General features: G+C 42.3%; 1 protein-coding gene across 1 annotated transcript in view; it reads left to right on the top strand.

The window, feature by feature from the left end:
- NDUFS8 (NADH:ubiquinone oxidoreductase core subunit S8) overlaps positions 1 to 23,302 on the top strand; it is a 29,368-nt gene that overhangs the window by 3,981 nt on the left and 2,085 nt on the right. Inside the window, exons 3-6 of the mRNA XM_069752944.1 lie at positions 12,335 to 12,397; positions 13,160 to 13,249; positions 13,340 to 13,512; positions 16,815 to 16,943. Of these exons, the coding sequence (XP_069609045.1) occupies positions 12,335 to 12,397; positions 13,160 to 13,249; positions 13,340 to 13,512; positions 16,815 to 16,943 (455 nt within the window). The remainder of the gene's footprint in view (positions 1 to 12,334; positions 12,398 to 13,159; positions 13,250 to 13,339; positions 13,513 to 16,814; positions 16,944 to 23,302) is intronic.

Genomic DNA, 23,302 nt, shown 5'->3' with positions numbered 1-23,302 from the left:
TTGCCATGCTGTAATGCACGTGACAGCTCTGCAAACACCGCTTCTGACTGACGGTAAAATCATCACCGCTGGTCAGAAAGCCGTGGTTCCCACTCTGTCAAATGACATTGTGATACCGCAGTTGTGATCGGATGTAAAAGTTTGACCTCCGGTCACTGGTGTCTGATGGAACTACTGCTCCCATCAGCCTACGCCTGCTGCCGCTAATAACAGCGAGAGCAGGCTGTGGCTGATGGGAGTACCCATCTGCAGGTGCCTGCACTGTAAATAAATTAAAAAAAAAATGGTGTGGGTTCCCCTGTATTTTTGATAACTAGCCATGCAAATTTCACAGCTGGGGGCTGCAACCAGCCAAGCTAAGGCAGACAGATGGGGGCTGGTATTCTCGGGCTGGTATTCTCAGGCTGGTAAGGGGCCATTGATATTAGCACCCCCCAACCTAAAAATAACAGCCTGCAGCCGCCCAGAAAAAAAGCATTTATTAAATGCGCCAATTTTGGCACTTTGCCCGGCTTTTCTCACTTGCCCTTTAGCGGTGGCAAGTGGGGTTCATATTTATGAGGTTGATGTTGTCACGGGGTCCTTCTCCGGTATTACACAATCAACAGTGCAAGAGAATGATGGACAATCCCAAGACCTTTATAGGTCCATATACAATCCACCACACAAAGGATAAGATATTCCAGAAGCCGACTGCAGTTCAGTAACAGGATAAAAGCCCTGTGAATGAGTCCAACAATCCAGCAGACAGAGGGTAACATAGTCCATATACTATTCTTTCCCTCTGAGGTGCTGTGATCACATCATAGTTTCACACAGGATCTGATATGGTGTCTCGCCTCCCTGATATTTTAAAAGTCCCCCTCTTCATTCACAGGTCAGGAGGGGGAAGGTTGCAGGGGCTCATTTTTTCCAACAAGTTAGTTCAATATGTCATTAGCATATTAGCAAACATGATTCACTGACCCTGTGGAGAGATAACCATACAGTACTGTGGGGGCTGATATCAGATGGCAACAACAGGTATTCATCAATTAGCAAATAACAACTCATCCATAACAACTCATCCTACAAGAGAGCTCTGTGAAAATCAGTAAAATATTAATACAAACAAAATACAATATTTCACCATCACCGATGTCACCTTTGTATTGTTTGGTGACATCAAGCCCACAGCTTAGTAATGGAGAAGCGTCTGTAAGACACCTATCTATTACTAATCCTATAGTTGTATTGTAAATAAAGACAGAGCCAGAATAAAGTCCTTTATTTGAAATAAAACAAAACACACTTTTCCTTTTTTTAATTTAAAAATAACAAACACCTTTATATTCATCTAACGCCCATTCCATTGAATCCCTCGTCTCCTGTAATAAAACTAAAATAAATAAATGGCAATATCCCTCACCAATCCGTCGTTCTGTCCCACGAAGTAATCCATGTCTGGTGAATAAATGGTTTTCAACCTGGATGGTGCCAAGATGCGACTCTCCATCCTGAGAGCCACTGATGAATGAGCTGCTGCGAGCATCAGTGACTAGCGGTGACGTCATTGAGGTTACTATTGGTCACCGAGGCTGCTTTTCTAGCCGTGCCAATGAACTGCGGTGACCTCAGCACTGAGTTTTGTTTTTTTTATTATTATTTTTTATACATACATACATACATACATACAGTCAGTGCAGGTCCCGTCTGAACACTCCCAACTTTTATTAGTGGCAGCAGGTGTAGGCTGATGAGAACAGTAGTCCCATCAACCCAACACCAGTGACCACAGGTAAACTTTTTACCTCCGATTACAGCTGCGGGCTCACGCTTTCATATTACGGCATGGCAACCGCTGCTCTCTGACCATAGATAATGATTTTAGCGCTAATCAGACGCAGTGTTTGTCATGCACATGACAGCGTGGTAAACACTGGATGTTAGGGCCCCCCATTCAAGTGAATGGGGTTCGGGTCTGGGTACGGCTCTGGTACGCGAACCCGAACTTTTTGTAACTGTTCGGCCAGACCTGAACATCTCTAGTCATAGGCTTCATTTAATGAAAATGTGTCATCAGCAAATATTACCTACTATTTTAAATCAGGTTTTTGTGATAAAGTGCTTATTTATTACTAGACTAGATGGTGGCCCGATTCTAACGCATTGGGTATTCTAGAATATATATGTAGTTTATTTATGAAGATTTCAGAATAATGCAATGAATACACAGGATTCGGCCGGGCGCGACCAGATATCGAAGCGTGGTCCAAATCCCGCGCCAATTCGCGGCCGGACTGCGTCTATCGCTGATTGTTCGCGGCCGCCTGGTCAGTGAAGCCATGGCCCGCTCCAGGTTTTTGAGGGCCCCGGGAGAAAGAGTCTCACAGCCCACATAGCATATAGCACAGCCCACGTAGTAAATAGCAATGTGGGCACCATATCCCTGTTAAAAAAAAAAAAAAAAAAAAAAAAAGAATGAAAATAAAAAAAGTGTTATACTCACCTTCCGGCGGCCTCCGGATCCAGCCCAGGTCTTTAGCGATGCTCCTCGCGACACTCCGTTTTCAGTAATGCCTTGAGGCAATAACCCTCGAGAGACAGCTACGTCATCTGTGGTCATTGCCGCAATGCATTCTTGGGACCGGAGCATCGCAAGGAGCGGGAAAGGCTGCCGCGGACGCTGGAAGGTGATAATATAATGATTTTTTTTTAATTATTATTATTTTTAACATGATATGTTTTACTATTGATGCTGCATAGGCATAAAAAGTTGGCATAGTAAAAAGTTGGTCACACAGGGTTAATGGCAGCGTTAACGGACTGCGTTACCTGCGCTATGCCGTGGTGTAATGCAGTCCGTTTAACGGACTGCTAAAACGCTATGCGGGCGCTGACTGGAGGGGAGTAGGGAGGGGCTAATTCGCGGCTGGACTGTGCCTGACGTGGGATTTCCGTCATAGACAGACGGAAGTGGACTGTAAATAATTACATACATACATACATACATACATACATACATACCCTCAGTTCTCTTGTTTTCACCCTCAGTTCTCTCATTTTCACCCTATGTGTATATATATATATATATATATATATATATAATGTCATCTGCTCCTATATATAGTATACCCGTATGTCATCTGCTCCTGTATATAGTATATTCAATACAAGCGAAAAAAGAGTATATGTAACACCTACAGAAAATTCAATAAAAAAGTTCAACTTTTATTAGACATACATCTCAGTTACATATAATATACTTCCATAAATTAGCAAATGAAGGAAGAAACAACAGATGGTACTTGGAGGAAAAATCCATGCTCCACTGTATGACCTGGGAGAGCACATGCATATATCATATTGTAAATCAATTCCAAAACAAAGGGGAAACAGAGGCAAAGTGCACAACAGTTCTAACATTCTACGATAATCACTCGTGTGTTAATAAAGCACCGCCATACCATTTAAACACATATTGAATCAAAAGCAATGCTCACCCACAGTAAGTCTGGACAATGCAGAGATCCTTCCTACAGCCCCTGACACACGTTTCGCGTGATGGCTTTCTCAAAGGGGATGTAATAAAACAATCCTGTCACTGCCTTCCTATTTATAAAGATATGGCACGCTAATCAAGCCGGCGCATGCGCCCGTAACCCCCCCACACACGTCATTCGCCCCCTCCTGCCGGCGTCACTGCACAGTGCGCATGCGGGTGAACGTGCACCCGTTGACGTCAAGAACATGTACCTAGGTGAGTTTTGCACATGTAACGCAGTCCGTTAACGCCGCCATTACTTCCTATGTCGGACGCATCGCTAGCGTATGCCCACAATGGGCGTGCGCTAGCGATGTGCTGTCATTGAGTGACGGACCCTGGGACGCGGGCTGCAGCGTTTCCGGGTCCGTCACTGCTAGTGCAGATAGAGCTAGCAGATGCTCTATCTGCGCTAGCGCGATGTAACGCAAGTGTTGAATGGGCTGCTGTTAACGCAATGTGAACCTAGCCTAAGACCAGCTTATAACTGTCTGCTTTTCCTTAGTTGTTTAATAAAAATGGGGAGAACCCCATGCCATTTTTATTTTTTTTGCTAAATACATGTACAGTAAACTAAATGCACGGCACTAATTATATACCTCATGGACATCTTTCTATCTATTCTCTATCTTTTTACATCTAACACCTAAACATCTGTCGTTTCTATTCGGGTACATGGCACACGAATGACACTCTTTGTCATCCATGTGTACGTATGCGGCACAGTCTGTGTGAACATATGGACGTGTGTGCAGCGATATAGGTTATAATGGGTGTGCGTGTGAAAACTGTCACCACACGTACTGAAGACAATGACATGTGAAAGAGGGGCTTAAAGGGTTAGTCCATTAGTAAAGTAGTGGCCAAGCTTTAGGGTGGGTTCACACTGCGTTGTGTGAACCCGCTTAACGGACTACGTTACACCGCGGCATAACGCGGTGTAACGTAGTCCGTTAACGCCGCCATTACAAGCAATGACGAGCGCATCGCTAGCGCACGCCCACAATGGGCGTGCGCTAGCGATGTGCCGTCATTGAGTGACGGACCCGAGACGCCGCCTGCAGCGTTTTCGGGTCCATCACTGCTAGCTCGCGGCTAGCGCAGATGGAGCTAGCAGAAGCTCCATCTGCGCTAGCGCTGTGCAAGTGCCGGCACTTGCGTTAGTGCAGTCCGTTTAACGGATATGTTGAACGGACTGCACTAACGTAGTGTGAACCTAGCCTTAGGATAGGCCAGGGTGGATAAAAATCAATGTTTTTTTTAAAAAAAAATCGGATTTTTTTCAATAAACTGCTTTTTGAGGAAAATATTTTACCATCCAAAGGTTCTTCCATCATGAGATAAAGCTGAGTTGTTTAACTCAGTAGAATAAAGGCTGTATATGTGTAACATTCACAATGCCATGCTCTTCCAGAGGTTTCTGTAGGATTAGTGGGCAGTTTCTCTCCTATATTATCACAGACGCTCGCTTTACTTACGCAGTTCTCAAAACTGAATTTGACTCCGCAGAGGTCCCAGCCTCTTCTTCACGGCAAAAATGTTACAACATGAACAGAGTTGAGAAAAATACCTTAATCCTATTGTTCTACAAACCTATGAATACAGAATCAACCCCTTCAGTGCCAAGTCCAAGAAGTTAGACAATATGTTTCTGATTGTTTGGAGTGGAATAGATCTGCACAACACAAGAAGAATGTGAATCTAAGTGCGAGGAGGAGGAAGGGCAAGCAGACAAGAAAATGAAAGTGAAACTTTGAGCACAATACTGCAGCATAGCCACAGACAGACAAGTCTGGATCTGTTTGTGTGTACGATCTGAGGTTTATTACATTCTTTCCTTATAATGGCAGCAGGCCGTAAAAGAGACCCAGTTTGGGAATATTTTAATGAAGCTCCTTCACCTATCGGTAAAGCAGGCATGCGTGCAAAATGCAAACGATGCAACAAAGAGATGCAAGGCCTGGTGGCGCGAATGAGGCAACATCATGAGAAGTGCGGTGATGAAGATGACCAAAGAAACACTTCTGAACAGGCAGGATCTTCAGGTTGGTAAACATTTTTATTGAATCCTATTTCTAAAGACTGAACTGTCATGTGTGAGAAAAATTATATTTCTTATTACTGCATGTTACTGTCATTTGGTACAGTTATGAAGAAAAACAAATATTCCTTTTGGGGCAGGGGCAGTGATGTGTTGTGTACAATAAGCAGAAATTGTATAAACAATAAAATAACAGCATTGACTTTTTTTGTTTAGGGGAATTCATGGATTCTGGAAACTATCCACCTCCAAGATCACCATCATCCTGTTCTACAGTTTGAGTTAACCATCCAGGGTAGTGCTTCATTAGCAGCCGCATCATCATCAGACACCCACAGCCACATATCACCATCACCCAAAAGGAAGAAAAAACCCTTACCTCCTGGAACCACCATAGATAGGTTTGTGATAAGAACTAGCAGATTAGAAAAAGAGTTGATTGATGAAAAAATTGCCCAGTTTATTTATGCAACGAACTCTTCTTTCCGTCTGACTGAGAACCCACATTTCATTAATATGGTTCAGTCACTGAGACCAGGATACAGTGCACCCAGCAGAGCTGATGTTGCAGGGAAACTGCCGGATCAAGTGTATGACAGAGAAATGGAGCAATGTGCAACAGCTCTGGAGGGTAAAATTGTTAACCTAAGTATTGATGGGTGGAGTAATGTCCACAATGATCCTATTGTATGTGCTTGTATAACAACAGAAGAAGGTAAAGTCTTCCTTGCACAAACAACTGATACGTCAGGAAATGCACACACAGCAGAATACTTACAAGAAGTCGCAGTAAAAGCTATAACGACATGTGAACAAAAATTCAAATGTCTAGTATGCAGTTTGGTCACTGACAATGCTGCAAACGTATCCAAGATGAGAAGAGATTTAGAAGAGCAGGGAGGGAATACAAAGCTGCTAATAACATATGGTTGCAGTGCTCATTTGCTGCACCTCTTAGCAAAAGACTTAAGTGTTCCAGAAATAAAGGCTAATGTTGTTGAAATTGCTAAATACTTCCGTAATAATCATTTTGCTGCAGCAGCTCTGAAAAGGATGGGTGGAACCAAGCTAACGCTCAACAAGATGTTAGATGGAACTCTGTGGTGGACTGTTTTGAGCAGTATATCAAAAACTGGCCTATTCTGATGACACTTTGTGAAGAAAATAGAGATAAAATAGATGGCACTGTGACGGCCAAAATCCTCAACATTGGGCTTAAGAGAAATGTTGAACATATGCTGAGCTTCCTGAAACCCATCTCTCAAGCTTTAAACAAAATACAGAAAAATAGCTGTTTTATTGCGTATGCTGTTGAAATTTGGAAGGAACTGAGTGAACACTTAAAAACAGAACTACACATGGACAGAATTAAATTCCAAGCAGTAAACAAACGAATGGGACAAGCACTGACTCCAGCTCATTTTTTGGCAAATATTGTCAATTTCCAATATCAGGGTCAAAACCTAAGTGCTGAGGAAGAGGAGTTGGCTATGACATGGGTATCCAGCAATCATCCATCTTTAATGCCAACTATAATAAACTTCAGAGCTAAGGGGGAACCATTCAAGAAATATATGTTTGCTGAAGATATTTTAAGGAAGGTCACACCAGTAAACTGGTGGAAGTCACTTAAGCGCTTGGATTTAGAGACTGTTCAAGTAATGATTTCACTTTTAACAGCAGTAGCTTCTTCTGCAGGCGTTGAAAGAATATTCTCTTCCTTTGGACTCATTCATTCTAAATTGAGAAATCGGATGGGACCCAATAAAGCAGGAAAGCTTGTTTTTCTTTTCCAGATTATGAATAGGAACAAAGAAGAAGATGATGAAGATGACGACAAGTGAGCTACAGAGGACAGCAGGGACAGTAGTATTTAAGTTTTTCATGTGTCGGCTGGGCTGACAGTCTAAGTTTCTTAAAATATATATATATATATTTTGTTTAGCCAAATTAGTTAACAAACATGGATGTTTGTTTAAGCAAATAACTTATGCTGTAATGTTGTTATTGTTTCAGTTGAATAAATCTATTTAAATTATTAAGGTCAGGATTATTTTTCTCCTTCCTAAGTACAACAGAACAGTGGTGTCCAAATATGAATGATTAACCCATTAAACTAGGGAGAAAAAAGTAATATAAAAAGTGATTCTAAAAATCTTCATCTACTTGCATGTTAAAGTAGCAAGAACTAGTTTAGGTAGAAACCTTGATTTAAATCACTGATTTAAATCAAGCCTTACTGACTAGTGATTTAAATCGTGATTTAAATCAGTTAGATTCAAATCAAATCCACCCTGGGATAGGCCATCAATATCTGATTGGTGGGGGTGCGAGACTGAATTCTCGCTGATCAGCTGTTACCAGGGGTACCCAGAACTTCAGCCAGCACCGGTATCAGGTCTCGCACTCCCACCGATCAGATATTGATGCCTATCCTAAGGTGATAGGTGTCTCACTGTACACACATTGGAGAGACCTGTCAATCAGGAGTAGAGCTGGGAGAATCCTGCTGGGGGTAGCATCTGACTAGTCTTGTCTATTACTATAGTCCCTAACTGTCTTTTCAAACTATTTTCTCTGCTTCATGCTGGCCATAGTTTTGTAGTAAGAATCAAGTGACAAGTTCCCTTTATCTTTAGGAAGGTTTGCCTTGAGCTGCGCATATTTTTAAATGGAGTCTTTTTTTAACTTCTATAACACCCTTATACTGAAACTCCATACGCAGGTACTGGGAGAAACTATATGAAGATGGGTAGGAATTGACTAAATGACAGGAAACAAAGAGCCGTTATAAATGGTACCTAGTCAGCAGTGGGGACCGCAGGGATCTGTGCTAGGACCGATTTGTGCTAACCTCTTTACTCTCAATCCCATCCACAAGGTTATTAATAGTGTCAGTCGTTGCTGACAACACCAAACTATGTTGGATACTAAAATCTGACCTTGACATTACAATATTGCAAAACAATCTGGATAAGATGACTGAATGGACAAACACTTGGCAAATGAGGTTCAATATTGATAAATGTAAAGTAATGCACCTAGGACGGAGTGATCCTATTGCTGCATTTACATTAAATGTGAGTATACACGGGACTACAGAACAGAAGGACTTGGGTATTCTGGTCACAAGTAAGCAGAGCAGCAGTAATCAATGTCAGGAAGTAGCGGCAAAAGCTAACAAGTTTTTAGGATGTGTAAAAAGAGAGAAAATTCCACAATCCCAACGTACAACCCTTCTATAAATCACTTTTGAGGCCATATCTAGAATATGGGATCCAGTTTTGGGCCTAACATTTAAAACGGGACATTCAGAAGTTGGAATCAGTTCAAAGACTGGCAACTAGATTATTACAAGAAATTAAAGGCTTCTCATATGAGGAGAGGTTGAAAAAATTTGGGCTTGTTTTTTAGCTTAGAAAAAAGACGCCTCAGAGGCGATCTCATTTGCATATATAAATGTATGGCCGATACAAAGGACTGGCACATGACTTATTCCTCCCAAGGCCTATAGAAAAGACCAGGGGGCACTCATTACAGGTAGAAGAAAGACGATTCGGGCAGCTAAACGGGAAAGGGTTCTGTACAGTTAGAGCAGTCAGATTGTGGAATGCCCGACCACAAGAGGTAGTAATGGCAGATACTATAACAGCTTTTATACAAGGAAATACGAAAAAGAAAAAAGGTGAGCAGCACAGCCCCAATGAACCAGGAAGATCTGGATGTGTACTTCAACAGCAGATGCCCGACAGCTGATCAGAGGTGCTCGCATGGAACATGGAGTTGAATAGCATGTGAATCACAAAGAAGCTGCAACAGCACTCGCCGATCCTGGAGTTAGACAGTCCTTTAACCCGCAATGTTATGTGTATGGAGGAAATCATCCAGCCCTTGTATAATACCCGTAGAAGCGCTATTTACAGCGCAAAACGGCCGTCGTCGATCCCTGCACACTCCCGTTATTATTGCACACCCCCGAGCCGTGAAGATGTTTTCTCACATGCTTGAATAAAGGACGATCTAACTCCAGGATCGGTGTGTGCTGTTGCAGCTTCTTTGTGATTCACATGCTTTTATACAAGGGCTGGATGATTTCCTCCATACACATAACATTGCGGGTCATAGCTAAATTAGTGCCAAAATGTATAATTGGTGGGGAAAGGGTGAACTTGATGGACCTAGAACGTTTTCAACCTATGTAACTGTAATTTTTTTTTCTCGTTTTTCATTTGGAAGAGCAATGCAAAATGTTGCAAACACTTCCTACTTATGAACAATAATATAGGATTTATATAATAATGAGAAAATGTTTTCTTTGTTTTTTTATGCTGCAGAATTCCAGGAGCCAGAACTTTTTGCTTTTGTTTTTTTTGTTTCTTAATATAGTCATATTTGGGCTTTTTTTTGTGGGAAGTGTTATTTTGTAATATTGTTTCATGATGCATATAAACTATTTGATAACTTTTATTTTTAGTGTGATGGTGAAATAGGAAAATAAGCAATTCTGCTGCATAACCCAATAATGCATATGTATTAGTGAATTCCACAAAATCCTGTCCATAACACATCTGACAAAGTGGACAAATTCACTTCTTCGTTCTAGTTGTCACAGACACGTGTCCAGCAAGCAATTGTCTACAGTCCCGCTGAGGCTTCATTCAGAAGTCCATGCTTCCATAAGAGCAGAACACGTACCTATTATAATCTGTGGAGACAAACCTAGAAGATATTCACACGTCCGTGGTTTTTCACAGGCTGAAATCACAAACGTTATTTTTTTCTCAGCACAGATAAAAAGTTTCAATACAAGTCTGTGGGAGAAAATCAGACAGCACAGGGCTGGCATCGGTGATTAATATTGATGAGGATATAAGAAGCTTTGTCATTTTTTTTTTTTTTTTTTTCATGCATGAAAATCACTGACCAAAGTTGACACTCGGATCCAAGACACGGATTCTCGTACGATTTATTTTTTTAACATTTGAATAACCCTGGCCTCTGTGTGAGGCATAATTAGAATGTAATGTGACTCTGCATTTGCCAAAATGGTCGTCTTACGTTGCGTTTGTTTGGGGGGTTGCTGTCTTTTCTCCCATCATATTCAAAGTCTTTGTATAAAAGGGGCAGGTTTTGTTTTTGTTCTCAAATCTAATATTACTTTTCTTTTCCAAGCCCAATTTGCCCCCATAATAGTGAACAGATGCCGGTCACGTGGCCAATCGCTAGACGGCACAGTAGAGCGGTAGATAGTTCGCACGTAGGATTAGACCCTCTGTGTGCGGTGAAGCAACAGTGGTTGGATGTTACAAGGTTAATGCTGTCCTGTGCACTAGGGCGGTTGGGCTAAATACAGCGTCAGGACTGCTTACCATGGAAAAGCCTTGTAATGCCCCTGTCAGATGGGCCAGCTGACCCTCCATGTTATGTCACACGATCACAGGAGCAGATTATTGGCTAATGGCCTGTAATCCAGCAAGACAGAATAAATACACACAGAAAACACCACCACATCTTGGAATAATTATCTGGTGAACTTGTAAATGGCTGCCATGTTTCATCACAGGTCATGCCACCCAACAAGTGGAGCAGATGATAATAAACAGGACGTCCCATCACCCTGAATCCAGATGGTGGGGCTTTGTGTACATTCTTTTAGCTGCCAGTCATCATCCAAACAGACACCCATTTTTATTTTTTTTCTCTTTATTTTACGTATGTTATATCACAGAAGCTCGCCTACCCGTAACCTGCTGACTCTCCTACAGAGCCAGACCAAGAATGACAGCTATTGCTATATGGTTTACAAGAAAGATTCCCAAGGCAAAATAGAAGCTCAGAATTTACTACTAAAACCCAAATTCCAGAGCAGAAAAAAGAGAAAGCAAGAAAAAGTCCCTTCATAGTCAGGTAGCAGAGTTGTCTATCCACAGAAGTGAGAACATACAGATGTTAGTAGGTTTCCAGAGATGACGTGTACAGTACCTTGTAGCATAAAAATAAAATTGTAACCTATACTACCTATGAAGGTGGGTGGTCCTGTTCTCCCCGGTGAGTCTCGGGCAGCACTCCGCATCGGTCACATAGAAACTACATGTGAGCGGCCACATTCAGACAAGCTTTTCTGTGCCCAGAGGGTAAGGGGCCGCATAGAATGGCATGTTGGATCAAACGTGGCCCCTTATACGGTAATTGTTTCACCCCCTATTCCATCTATTGAAGTTAATTGTCTTTAATTCACTGAGCCTCCAATATTAAATAGCATTTGTATAAAGAAATAAGAAACTATAGTAAGTTTTATACTCCAGATACGGCAGAGGACTACACAGTTCTAAGGTACTGAGAATTGCATTATGGCCTGGGAATCGTGTCAGATTCTTCACACTGTCAAACTTTTGTAGACCTTGTGTCTTTTTATATACTACCCATTCATTGGCAGTGAAGCATTTACAGCATTTATCCATCATATCGCTTGTAATACTTTGTAATGTTTCTGATTTGCCTTTTATGCTCCGAGGCGCGTTCAGTGAGCTTTTGCCCTGCTGTGTTACTATATGACCGTAGTTTTAGGGGCAGTGTATATGTTCCCAGTGCCCACCGCTTCCCTGATGCACTGTAGAATAGATGAGAGGAGCTGCTGCTGAGATGGTCTGTACATGGAAGGGGTCTCTAAACTACCTCATCTGTATAATTCTACCTGACTTTTGGAGCTGGGGTGGTCAGGGTTATCACACTGCACATTGTAACACTTTTTTCCTTGTTTTTCTTTCAAGGTCCCTCATGTTCTCAGACACTGGTGAGACCTTTTGGCTTGGCACCCCAGCTGTATTCAATCAGTAAGTTGCCCACCTGAATTTAGCTGTGGTTATCTAGCCCCACTTATCTACAGATTGCATCTACATTTATGGGGCAACGTTCACATGTCCAATCAGCTGTTAGAATAGATCCAGCAGCAATCCTTTCACAACACACAGTTATGCAGACACAACTTTTGTCAGTTAAAAAAAAAAATTCGGCTGGATCCGTTTTTTTAACATTGAAGTCCATGGAAAACGGATACGTTAAATGGAGATCTGTTTTTCTTTCACTTGAAAAGTATGACTTTTTTTGCTTTCAAATGGAAGAAAACGGATGGCTATGTGAAGGATATGTTTTCCATAGACAGATTCAGCTGAAATCTCTTTTTTTTTTTTTTTTTTCTGGTGGTGGTCGTATTACAAGCACACACCGTATTCTGCATTGTCTGTAATGAGGAGATGCATCTACGGCCAGTGTCACACATCCGTTGAACACAATTCCCGGCCTAGTATTACCTGTTAGGCTGACATTAGTAAGCGGGTGGTGGCAGAGAAGAACATGTTGGCAGCGGCTTATCCCCAACTCCTCATGTAAGGACACAGGCATGCTGACCAGTAGCTATTGAAGGTATAATGCTACTGCCTATTCTTCCTATAAAGCCACTAGGCTGAGAGCTGAGCAAACGGCAAACCAAAGCAGCCGTCAATTTTTTTCTGTACAAATTCAACTATTTTAAAGTGAGAATTTTGTGTAATAAAATCAATGTTGTTGTTTTTTTTTTTTTAAATTTCCTTCATAAGAGTATGTAAATGCCAGGGAAGAAGAAAACAGCTTCAAGGCTGTGACTGACCGGGCGGCCCAAACACTGCTATGGACGGAGCTGTTCAGAGGTGAGACGCAGTAACTTTCTATCATTGAGGCTTTAATTTTTTGCTCTCGTTTGCAGTATTCTTCATTTCCTAAATTTTTCTTCCTTTCAGGACTAGGAATGACCTTAAGCTACTTGTTCCGGGAACCAGCCACTATAAATTATCCTTTTGAGAAAGGTCCCTTAAGCCCACGGTTTCGTGGTGAGCATGCGTTACGCAGGTACCCATCTGGAGAGGAGCGCTGCATTGCCTGCAAGCTCTGTGAAGCCATCTGTCCTGCTCAGGTAACCAGGCATGAGCCTTAAGGATAATACTGTATATCCGAGTATTGAAAGAGTATCTGTCTCCTTTCTGGACATGTCTGTTAGGCCGGAGTCACGCTAAACTTATGAAAAATCAGTCCGAGTCTCCCTGCCGAGAGTCGAACAAGTGAAATGCGAGTACAATCCGATTTTTCACATCTAGCATCTGATTTCTCTCCGAATGCAGTGCGGTTGCTATCTGGTTGCAATGCGATTTTTTTTTTTTTTTTTTTTTTTTTTTTTTTTTTTTTTTTTTTTACATGAGCTTTTGCATAGAGCAATTCTCTGTCATTTACACATCATTTTCAATGGAAATATTCTTCAACACTCACTCACTCTGGACACACCTTCTCATTTCAAGATTTTTCTGTATTTTCATGACTATGAAAATTGTACATTCACACTGAAGGCATCAAAACTATGAACTAACACATGTGGAATTATATACTTAACAAAAAAGTGTGAAACAACTGAAAATATGTCTATTCTAGGTTCTTCAAAGTAGCCACCTTTTGCTTTGATGACTGCTTTACACACTCTTGGCATTCTCTTGATGAGCTTCGAGGTAGTCACTGGGAATGGTTTTCCAACAATCTTGAAGGAGTTCCGAGAGATGCTTAGCACTTGTTGGCCCTTTTGCCTTCACTCTGCGGTCCAGCTCACCCCAAACCATCTCGATCGGGTTCAGGTCTGGTGACTGTGGAGGCCAGGTCATCTGATATTAACAGCATAGGAAGAGGCCATGAATACTGCCCCCCCCCCCCCCCCCCCCCCAGGCTAAAAACATCAGCTCTCAGCCCCCCAGAAAAGGCGCGTCTGTAAGTTTTGCCAATTTTGGCACTTAGCCTCGCTGCTTGCACTTCCCTTGTAGCGGTAGTAAGTGGGGGGTGATGGTTGGGGGGGGGTTTGATTTCACCTTTATATTGTTAGGTGTCGTCAAGCCCTGTGGTTAGTAATGGAGAGGTGTCAATAAGATGCCCCTATTACTAACCCCATAGTCATATCATATAAATCCACACATGCATACACCCGGGAAAAAAATCCTGTAATTGAAAGAATGACAGACTCCTTTAATACATTTTTAATTAACCCCTTAATGACCACAGGTATTCTTGGTTTTGCATTTTAATTTTTAGCTCCCCTTCTTTCCAGAGCCATAACTTTATTTTTGGTCAGTAAGGGCTTTTTTTTTTTTGCGGGCCGAGTTGTATTTTTGAACTACACCATTGGTTTTAACATATCATGTACTGGGAAACGGGGGTAAAATTCCAAGTTCTGTGAAATTTCAAAAAAAGTTCAATCCCACTGTTGTTTTGTTCTTTTTCACGTTTTCCATGTTCACTAAATGCTAAAATTGATCTGCCATTATTATTCTTTAGCCTGTATGTAGCAGAATTGCTCACTTACTATAAGCACCGACCACCGGGCGGCACTCATAGCAATCCAGCAGTGACAACCATAGAGGTCTGCTGGAGACCTCTGGTTGTCATGCCAACCCACCGGTGACCCACGATCACGTGATGGTGTCACCGATCGGCGTGATCTCCGGCACGCTTGACAGCGGCATTTAACTAGTTAACAGCCACGGGTTGATCGCGATTCAACCCTTAGCTGTTGGAGGCACATGTCAGCTGTTCAAAAGAGGTGACATGTGCTGGAAGAGTGGGCTCAGCGCCGGAGCCCACATCAAAGGTAGCGAGTTCGGCGTTGGTGTACTACTACACTGGATGTCGGAAAGGGGTTAAACTATACTTACGAGCTCACCCATTCCACCGATGCCATTGTCGTCTACAAAAGAGTAAAAAAAAAAATATTCCTCACCTTTCCGTAGAGATGATGATAATCCATTTATCCCATGAAGCGTCTAGCTCTGCTACATCTAGATGGCAGGCTGCATGGTTGCATGATGCAACCATACAGCCTGCTACAAAGCAGAGACACTGAGCAGCGTGTGTGCAGTGTCTCCATGTCATCTCCTATTCCTTGTCTGACGGCACCGTGAGCGTGAGAAAGTACCTACTGCACTCGCCCTGATGTCAGAAAGGTGAAGTGAGTTAATTGGCTGTAAACTCCCAGCACCTGTCTGACCGCACCGCGAGCAGGGGAACTTTCTCACTCTAGCGGTGCCGTCAGATATATGTGCATAGGCAGCATCAATAGTAAAAATTGACAAGTGTGACCAACCTGTCAATCAGTTTTCCAAGTGATGCTACTTGTTCTGTCTTCATACACGTTGATATGGTGTGTGTGATCCGACATACGGCATAAACCACTTCTGTCTCCCAAATAAGCAGACTGTTCTCTGTAGTCTAACTTGTTTATTGGTAAACATGAGCACGGTAAAACTATAAGAATACAAATGATTTGTAGAAGTATTGTGCAAATAGTAACATGACTGCAACTAACAAGAAAGCATACAGGATGATGCAACTTCTATAATAACTACATACAGCAGGTAACTGAAATCACATTTCCTGTGTACTGGCTGCTATACAGTTAATCACACTCTGTACAACATTACATAGCAAGAACAGGGATAATGGTCTTACCGGATAATCTTAACCGGAATGGCAAGTAAGTGAGGTAGTTCAACACAGCAGATTAACACGTGTGTCCAGGGAAATACACAGAGAGAAAATGGAGTTTCCCCTTCCCATGATACCTTGGTGAATCCCAGAATGCAACACTCTAATAGTTACTGAAAAACACAGGTAATAAATTTAACCACCACTGGGTGTTGCTATAACACAGCAAAACCAAAACTATGGTATTAAACCTTTTTAAAGCTATATACGAAACCTGACCTTCGCTAGAATGGGCAGAAACTACTAATTACGTTTGCAAAAGCTAGTGTTTAGCGGGAATATGCATGCCAATTCTGCATGCGATATACCCGCAGCAGGGATGCAGAATTGCCACAGAAATTTCCGCGGTAATTCTGCAACGTATGCACTTAGCCTAAAAATCGGACAGCACTTGCATGGTCCGAGTGCTGTGAGACTTTTTTTTTTCCTCTCGAACCCATAGGCTTGGATTGGCAAGTGTCGGTGACAATCGCAGCATGATGCGACTCTTCACGAATGTCGAATACGGCTGAGAAAATACACAGTGATGTGAATGCAACATAAATTAACACGGGTCCAAGTGCTATGCCATGATTTCTCACATAGCACTCGGCTCTGACTCTGGCATTATAGTGAAAAATCAATGTGTCATTAAGTGGCAAGCTTGGCTGTGTTCTTAAGAGGTTTATAAAGCTATAATTTTTTTTTTCTCCTCTAAAGGCTATCACTATTGAGGCTGAACCCCGTACAGATGGAAGCCGTCGTACTACAAGATATGACATTGACATGACCAAGTGTATTTATTGCGGCTTTTGTCAGGAGGCATGCCCGGTGGATGCTATAGTGGAGGTGAGTATTTCATAAATTGATGCTGTGGAGGTGTCCGAAAGGAAAATGTTCACTTTTATAGCGTGTCAGGTGTGTTTTTGTTTGTTTTTTTACTACATGAAATCAAAGCTAGAGTGCTCGTTGTTCTCTTTGTGCCCCATGAGGCACTGTACAGTGTCCATATTATCTTTGGTGTTCTACTCAGTCATTCACCACCATAGAGCCTTGTAAAATATGCCTCTTTCCACAATAGACAAAGATGCAGCACAGTAGATCTTTCTTACCTGTCATTAATCCCTTCCCTAAATTGGAAGTACCAGTACGTCCTATTTGCAAGGTTTTCATGCACAAGGATGTAACTGTACGTGATCTTTGGGTACATTAGCAGTGTCCAGCACAACCATAGTAGGAGATTGACTTAAGTGACATCCTAGCTCCTGCGGAAACAGAAAAGGGTTAAGCAGGATTGATCCTGGCTGTCTGACACTTTAGATGCTGTGGTCAGTAGCGGCTGTTGCATAAAGAAGGTTATGAGAGGGAGGGGGGACCCTCTTTAACGCCATTTGCATTCCTGCTGCATGATCTTGGGGTGCCATTGGTAGGCAACTAGTCCAATCTTTTGTATAAAAAAAAATCCCCTCAAGACCTGATTGGTACTGTGGCCTGTAAAGCCCTGCCATAAGTAGGGTCTAACAGTCAAACAACCTTCTGTCAATGTTACGTAGATATAGTGCACTGAGGCATTGCACTACATTATACCAGCAATCCGTGTTAAGTGTTCTAGTCTGAGTAAATTAAAGAAAAAGTTGTACAAATATAAGGGAAATTAAAAAAATCACAGATTGAAAAAAGAAAAAAAAAGCTATATTTGGTATCTCTGCATCCAGAAGGATCCAAACTATGAGGCTAGATTAACATTTATACTTGCATTGCATAGGGGTTTCAATCTGATTCTCCAAATAACAGGATTCAGATAAACCCCCCCAATGGAACCACTCGCTATAATGAGACAGAAGCAGAAGTACATAGAAAAAAGGGCTACGGAAAAAGGGAAAAGCCGCCTCAGTACCGAAAACACAAACTCCACACAGGGAATATCAGACATGCGCATATAAATGTATATAGGTATTCATTTAGCATATGTTGAGGTGAAAACCATGTATGAAGAACATTATTGCCCTTATTATAATGGCCACACCTGAACAGGAGAAGAGCTGACTAAGTGTCAAAAATGTAGCATAAATGTACCAGGTTCAAATAACCATATTTTTAAAGAAATGGCAACAACAAGACAGAAAATAACCTCCACTGTTTATCTTGAGGCCCTCTGCTTCCTGTGTGGAGTTCGCACAACCTCGACGCGCATTTCACCACTACTATGCGATTTCGTCAGGAGATAATGAGACAGAAGCAGTCTGTTTGGACTTTCTCTGGCCTATTTTCCCACAATGTCCTGTCTTTTTTGGCATGCATGAAAGTGCAGTTAACAAAGATTTCGGTACAAAGAGATGAGTCCAAAGTGACTGGTTCTGGCTAACATTTCAGTGATTGGATCTGTCTGAATCATGAATTTGGATGTAAACTGCAACGTAAAATACCAATCAAAAGATTTTCCTTGCCTGTTCATCCATTAGTTTTCCATGTTCTTATTGGAATGTGCACATTGTAGATTCAGATTGAAGAACGCAAAACCACGAATTGCACATATGGAAATGTGGAGTAAAGAAACATGTGGTAAACACTAGACTCTTCATATTACCCCCTTTTACGCTAATGACCAGTGTACACCACCTGGCCTTCTCTCAAGCAGCATCATCAGATTGTCACCTGAAATGGTTTTCAACCGTCTTGAAGGAGCTCCCAGAGTTACTGAGCACTTGTTGGCTGGTTTGCCTTCAGTCTGCGGCCAACTCATAAGAAACTGTCACAATTGTGCTGAAGTTGGGTGATTGTGGAGGCAATGGCATCTGATGCAGCACTCCATCCCTCTCCTTCTTGGTCACAAGCCTGGAGGTGTGTTTTGCTTCATTGCTCTGTTGCCATACAAATGATAGTACCACTGATTTGCAAACCAGATATCATGATATGTCATTGTCGATTGCTGTGGTAGCCATGCTGGGTAATGTTTTGAATTTGGAATAAATTACCAAAAGTGACACCAGCAAACACCACCACATTATGAAACTCCTCCTCCATGCTTCTCAGTGAGCATTATCAGAAGCAGATGGTTTCCTACATGTGTAAAGATACAGCGGTTGGTACCAAAAATCTCAAAGACCACAATACAGATTTCCACTAATCTAATGTTTTTTGGCTCAAACGAGTCTTTTTCTTTGCAGTTGTCAGTAGTGGCATCTTTGAATAGCAGACCTTTATTGTCTGATTATTGCAGTCTCTTCGGGACAGTTGCTACTTAATGTCTGAGATTAATTTAACCCCTTCCTGGCATTGGACGTACTATTCCGACATGTGACCTGGGACTTAATACCCATGGACGGAATAGTACGTCCAATGCGATCAGCCACGCTTCCCCCAGGGATCTTCACAGCTGACACCCAGCACTAAGTGCCAGGAGCGGTCACGACCACTCCCAAACTTGAACCCCTGGAACACTGCGATCAAACATGATCGCAGTGTTTCGGAGCCGGCAGAGGGGCTGACAGCACCTTTTGGATCGGAGACCCTGCGGCATGACCGATCGCTCCCATGGTAACCGGATGTCGTCATAACATCCAGGTTACCAGAGCTGAGAGACTTCCGGTCATGCGCAGTGTATGTTAGGAAGTCTCTAAGGTCAGTGTGCGGGGATTGCAGCGTTGACAGCTTCTACAGCATGCAGATCTTCATGCTATAGAAGCGACCAGCCTGCACAAAATGATTGTCCCATAGTGGGACACAGTGTAAAAGTAAGAATGACTTGAAACTTTTTTTTTTTTTTTAATAATTGGAAAAATATTTAAAAAAATAATTAAAAAAATCCGTATTTATTCCATCAATAAATATTTTAATTAAAAAAAATCTAAACAATAAAAGTACACATATTTAGTATCACCGCGTCCGTAACGACCCAACCTATAATAATAATCTTTATTTTTATATAGCGCTAACATATTCCGCAGCGCTTTACAGTTTGCACACATTATCATCACTGTCCCCGATGGGGCTCACAATCTGGAATCCCTATCAGTATGTCTTTGGAACCTATAAAACTTTCCCACTAGTTAACCCCTTTAGTGAACACCATTAAAACAAAAAAAGCAAAAAAACAATGCTTTATCCTCCAGTGCTCAGCATGGAGCATAAGGAATATGTTTATCTAGCCTGAAATGCAATCCATAATGATATTTATCCCAAAATTACACTCCTCCTGCACATAAAATAGTATCCACTCAGATCTGTACATGAAAAAATAGAGTTTCCACATTCCTAATAAATCAAAGCCTCTTTCTTCCCCAGCAAAGAATATGCGCTCAAAAACAATTTTCGGATCCCCACATTGTGTTCAAACCGCAGTTAGCATCTGCATGTATGGCATTTCTGTGCCGGGAAGAATCTGCTTTAACGATTTACGTTGCATGTCTGTGTGTGTCTAGGACAAGCTGGCCACAATGTATTGGGCGCTAAAATTGCAATTTTCATTTTGCAATATTTACTGCATGCTTATTTCTGGAAAGTGCTTGTGGAGCTAAAATAGCTACAATCCCCAAAGGCCAAAGATCAATTTCCAGAGGGGTGTAGTTTCCAAAACGGGGTCACTCTTGAGCCTTGTGTACCCCAACTGTACTTCTAGATCCCGTATGGGCTATTGCTGCTTTATGGAGATATTGCATGGGGACCTTTGTGGGGTCCATTTTCATTTGACTCCTTGTAAAAATGAAAAATCTTTTGCTATAACCACTAAGTAAGAAAAAAACAACACATTTTTCTTCAAGGCTGAATATTATAAATTCTGTAGAGCACTTGTGTGTTCAAGATCAGCACCCTGAAATGAATTCCTTGAGGGTTGTTGTTGTTTCCAATCTGGGGTCACTTGTAGGGTGGGTCTGCTTTTTTGCACCTCAGGAGCTCTGCATATGTGACTTGGCGCCCGCAATACATTTCCCTCAAATACTGCTCCGTCCCTTCCAGTGGTGTGCCCAATCAGTAGTGTCCGTCTATATATGGGGTATTAATATATTTGTGAGAAATTGCACACCAAAAAACTTGTAAAGTTAATTTTCTTTCATAAAAGCGAGTACGCCCCTCACATTTTTGTAAATATTTTATCTTTTCTTGGGACAACACTGAAGATGTGACACCTTGATACAATGTACAGCAGTCAGTGTACATTTGGTGTGTCCTCTAAATCAGTGATTTTCAACCTTTTTTGAGCCGCGGCACACTTTTTATACTTAAAAAATCCCAGGGCACACCACCAACCAAAATGGCACAAAATGGTGTGTCCAGGTTTGAGATGAAAGTCTGCAGTCATTCTATGTGACTGCAGGCTTCTGAATTCTCACAGTGCAAGCACTGCACACTTTTAGGATTCTCCCTTGCCGGTGGCCAGAGTGGACGGTCATGACAGCACAAGTATGTGATTTGGATACTTCTGGCCACATTCTAACTAGACGTGTCCGGCCTCAGTCAATTCATTTTCATTGAATGAAATGACATGTCTAGTCAGCACGTGACCACATGTATGTAAATCACCAACATCAGAGAATTATGATAGCAGTGTGCACTGTGAGAATTCAGAAGTCTGCAGTCACATAGTATGACTGCAGACTCATCACAACCTTGGACATCCCCTTTAATGTTCCTAACATAAATAAAAATATAAGAATTAGTATCACAAAAAAAACACATTTACATCCAGGTACCTGATAGATGACGTTGTTTGTGGAGTCGCCTCTTTCAATTCATCTTCACCTTGTCCAGATGCCATGATGACTCTTCTCATCCACCGGCAGAGCTTTTTTCTGCAGACTTCCATCTTCTCCTGTCTTCTGCAGCACATCCCGGCACAACACCCTTAAAGATAGCAGTGTTATTATAATGCTCCGGAATAAAAATATCTGCCCTAGGCTGAGCCCCTGAGTAAGTAATTGCCCCTCACTGTATTCCCAGCACATAATATGACCCTCACTGTCCCTCTTATCGTACATGCCATCCACACTACCCTCTCTCTCTTTTCTATACTTCACACTGCCTTCTCATACTGTGTCCCTCATAGAGAGCCCAGTCTCTCTACTGTGCCCCTTCATTACAATCCTCCTACTTGGCATACTGTCTCCTCCTGGCTGTTACCCTAACACTACTCAGTATCTATTCTGTGTCCACTCACACTTTCATCCCCCCATACTGTCTGCACACATTTCTAATAGCCTCCTCATGTACATCCCCCCCTGCTAACATACCCCTTTGCTCTCTCCATATTTCCTCCTCACACATTCCCCCCTCACACATTCCCCCGACTCCCCATACTGTCCTCACACATCCCATCACCGTTGCTCCCAATACTGTGTCAGCACACATTTTTCCCCTCGCTACTGTGTCCACCCCCATCTCCCCACTCACCCCCACAGAATATATCCACTCCCCTTCCGATAGAATAAATCCATCCCCTTCCACACAGAATAAATGCACCCTGCCCCACACATGCTAAATAAATTCCTGCCCCCCCACGTACACACTGAATAAATCCCCCCCCACACACTGAATAAATCCCCCCCACACACACTGAATAAATCCCCCCCACACACACTGAATAAATCCCCCCCACACACACACTGAATAAATCCCCCCCCACACACACTGAATAAATCCCCCCACACACACTGAATAAATCCCCCCTACACACACTGAATAAATCCCCACACACACACTGAATAAATCCCCCCACACTTAATAAATCCCCCAACGCACTTAATAAATCCCCCCCACACGCACTGAATAAATCCCCCCACACTTAATAAATCCCCCCACACACACTTAATAAATCCCCCCCACACTCTGAATAAATCCCCACACACACTGAATAAATCCCCCCCCACACCTAATAAATCCCCCCACACACTTAATAAATCCCCCCACACACACTGAATCTCCCCAACACACTTAATAAATCCCACACACACTTAATAAATACCCCCACACACACTGAATAAATCCCCCCCACTGAATAAATCCCCCCCCCCCAACACACTGATTAAATCCTGACTCCCCCAAACACTGAATAAATATTCCCCATAAACCCGCCCCACGCTGAATCTTCGGTGTCTTCAGCTCCACAACTACAGGAGCACTTACCACCAAGTCTCTTCTTTCTCCTGGGCGCCGGATAGTGACGTCAGCAGCGTGATCACATGACTTGATCACGCTGCTGGCGTCGCTCTGAC

The sequence above is a fragment of the Ranitomeya imitator genome, chromosome 2 (assembly GCF_032444005.1).
Source record: "Ranitomeya imitator isolate aRanImi1 chromosome 2, aRanImi1.pri, whole genome shotgun sequence".
In the NCBI taxonomy this organism is placed as follows: domain Eukaryota; kingdom Metazoa; phylum Chordata; class Amphibia; order Anura; family Dendrobatidae; genus Ranitomeya; species Ranitomeya imitator.
This window is presented reverse-complemented; position numbering and strand designations above follow the sequence as displayed.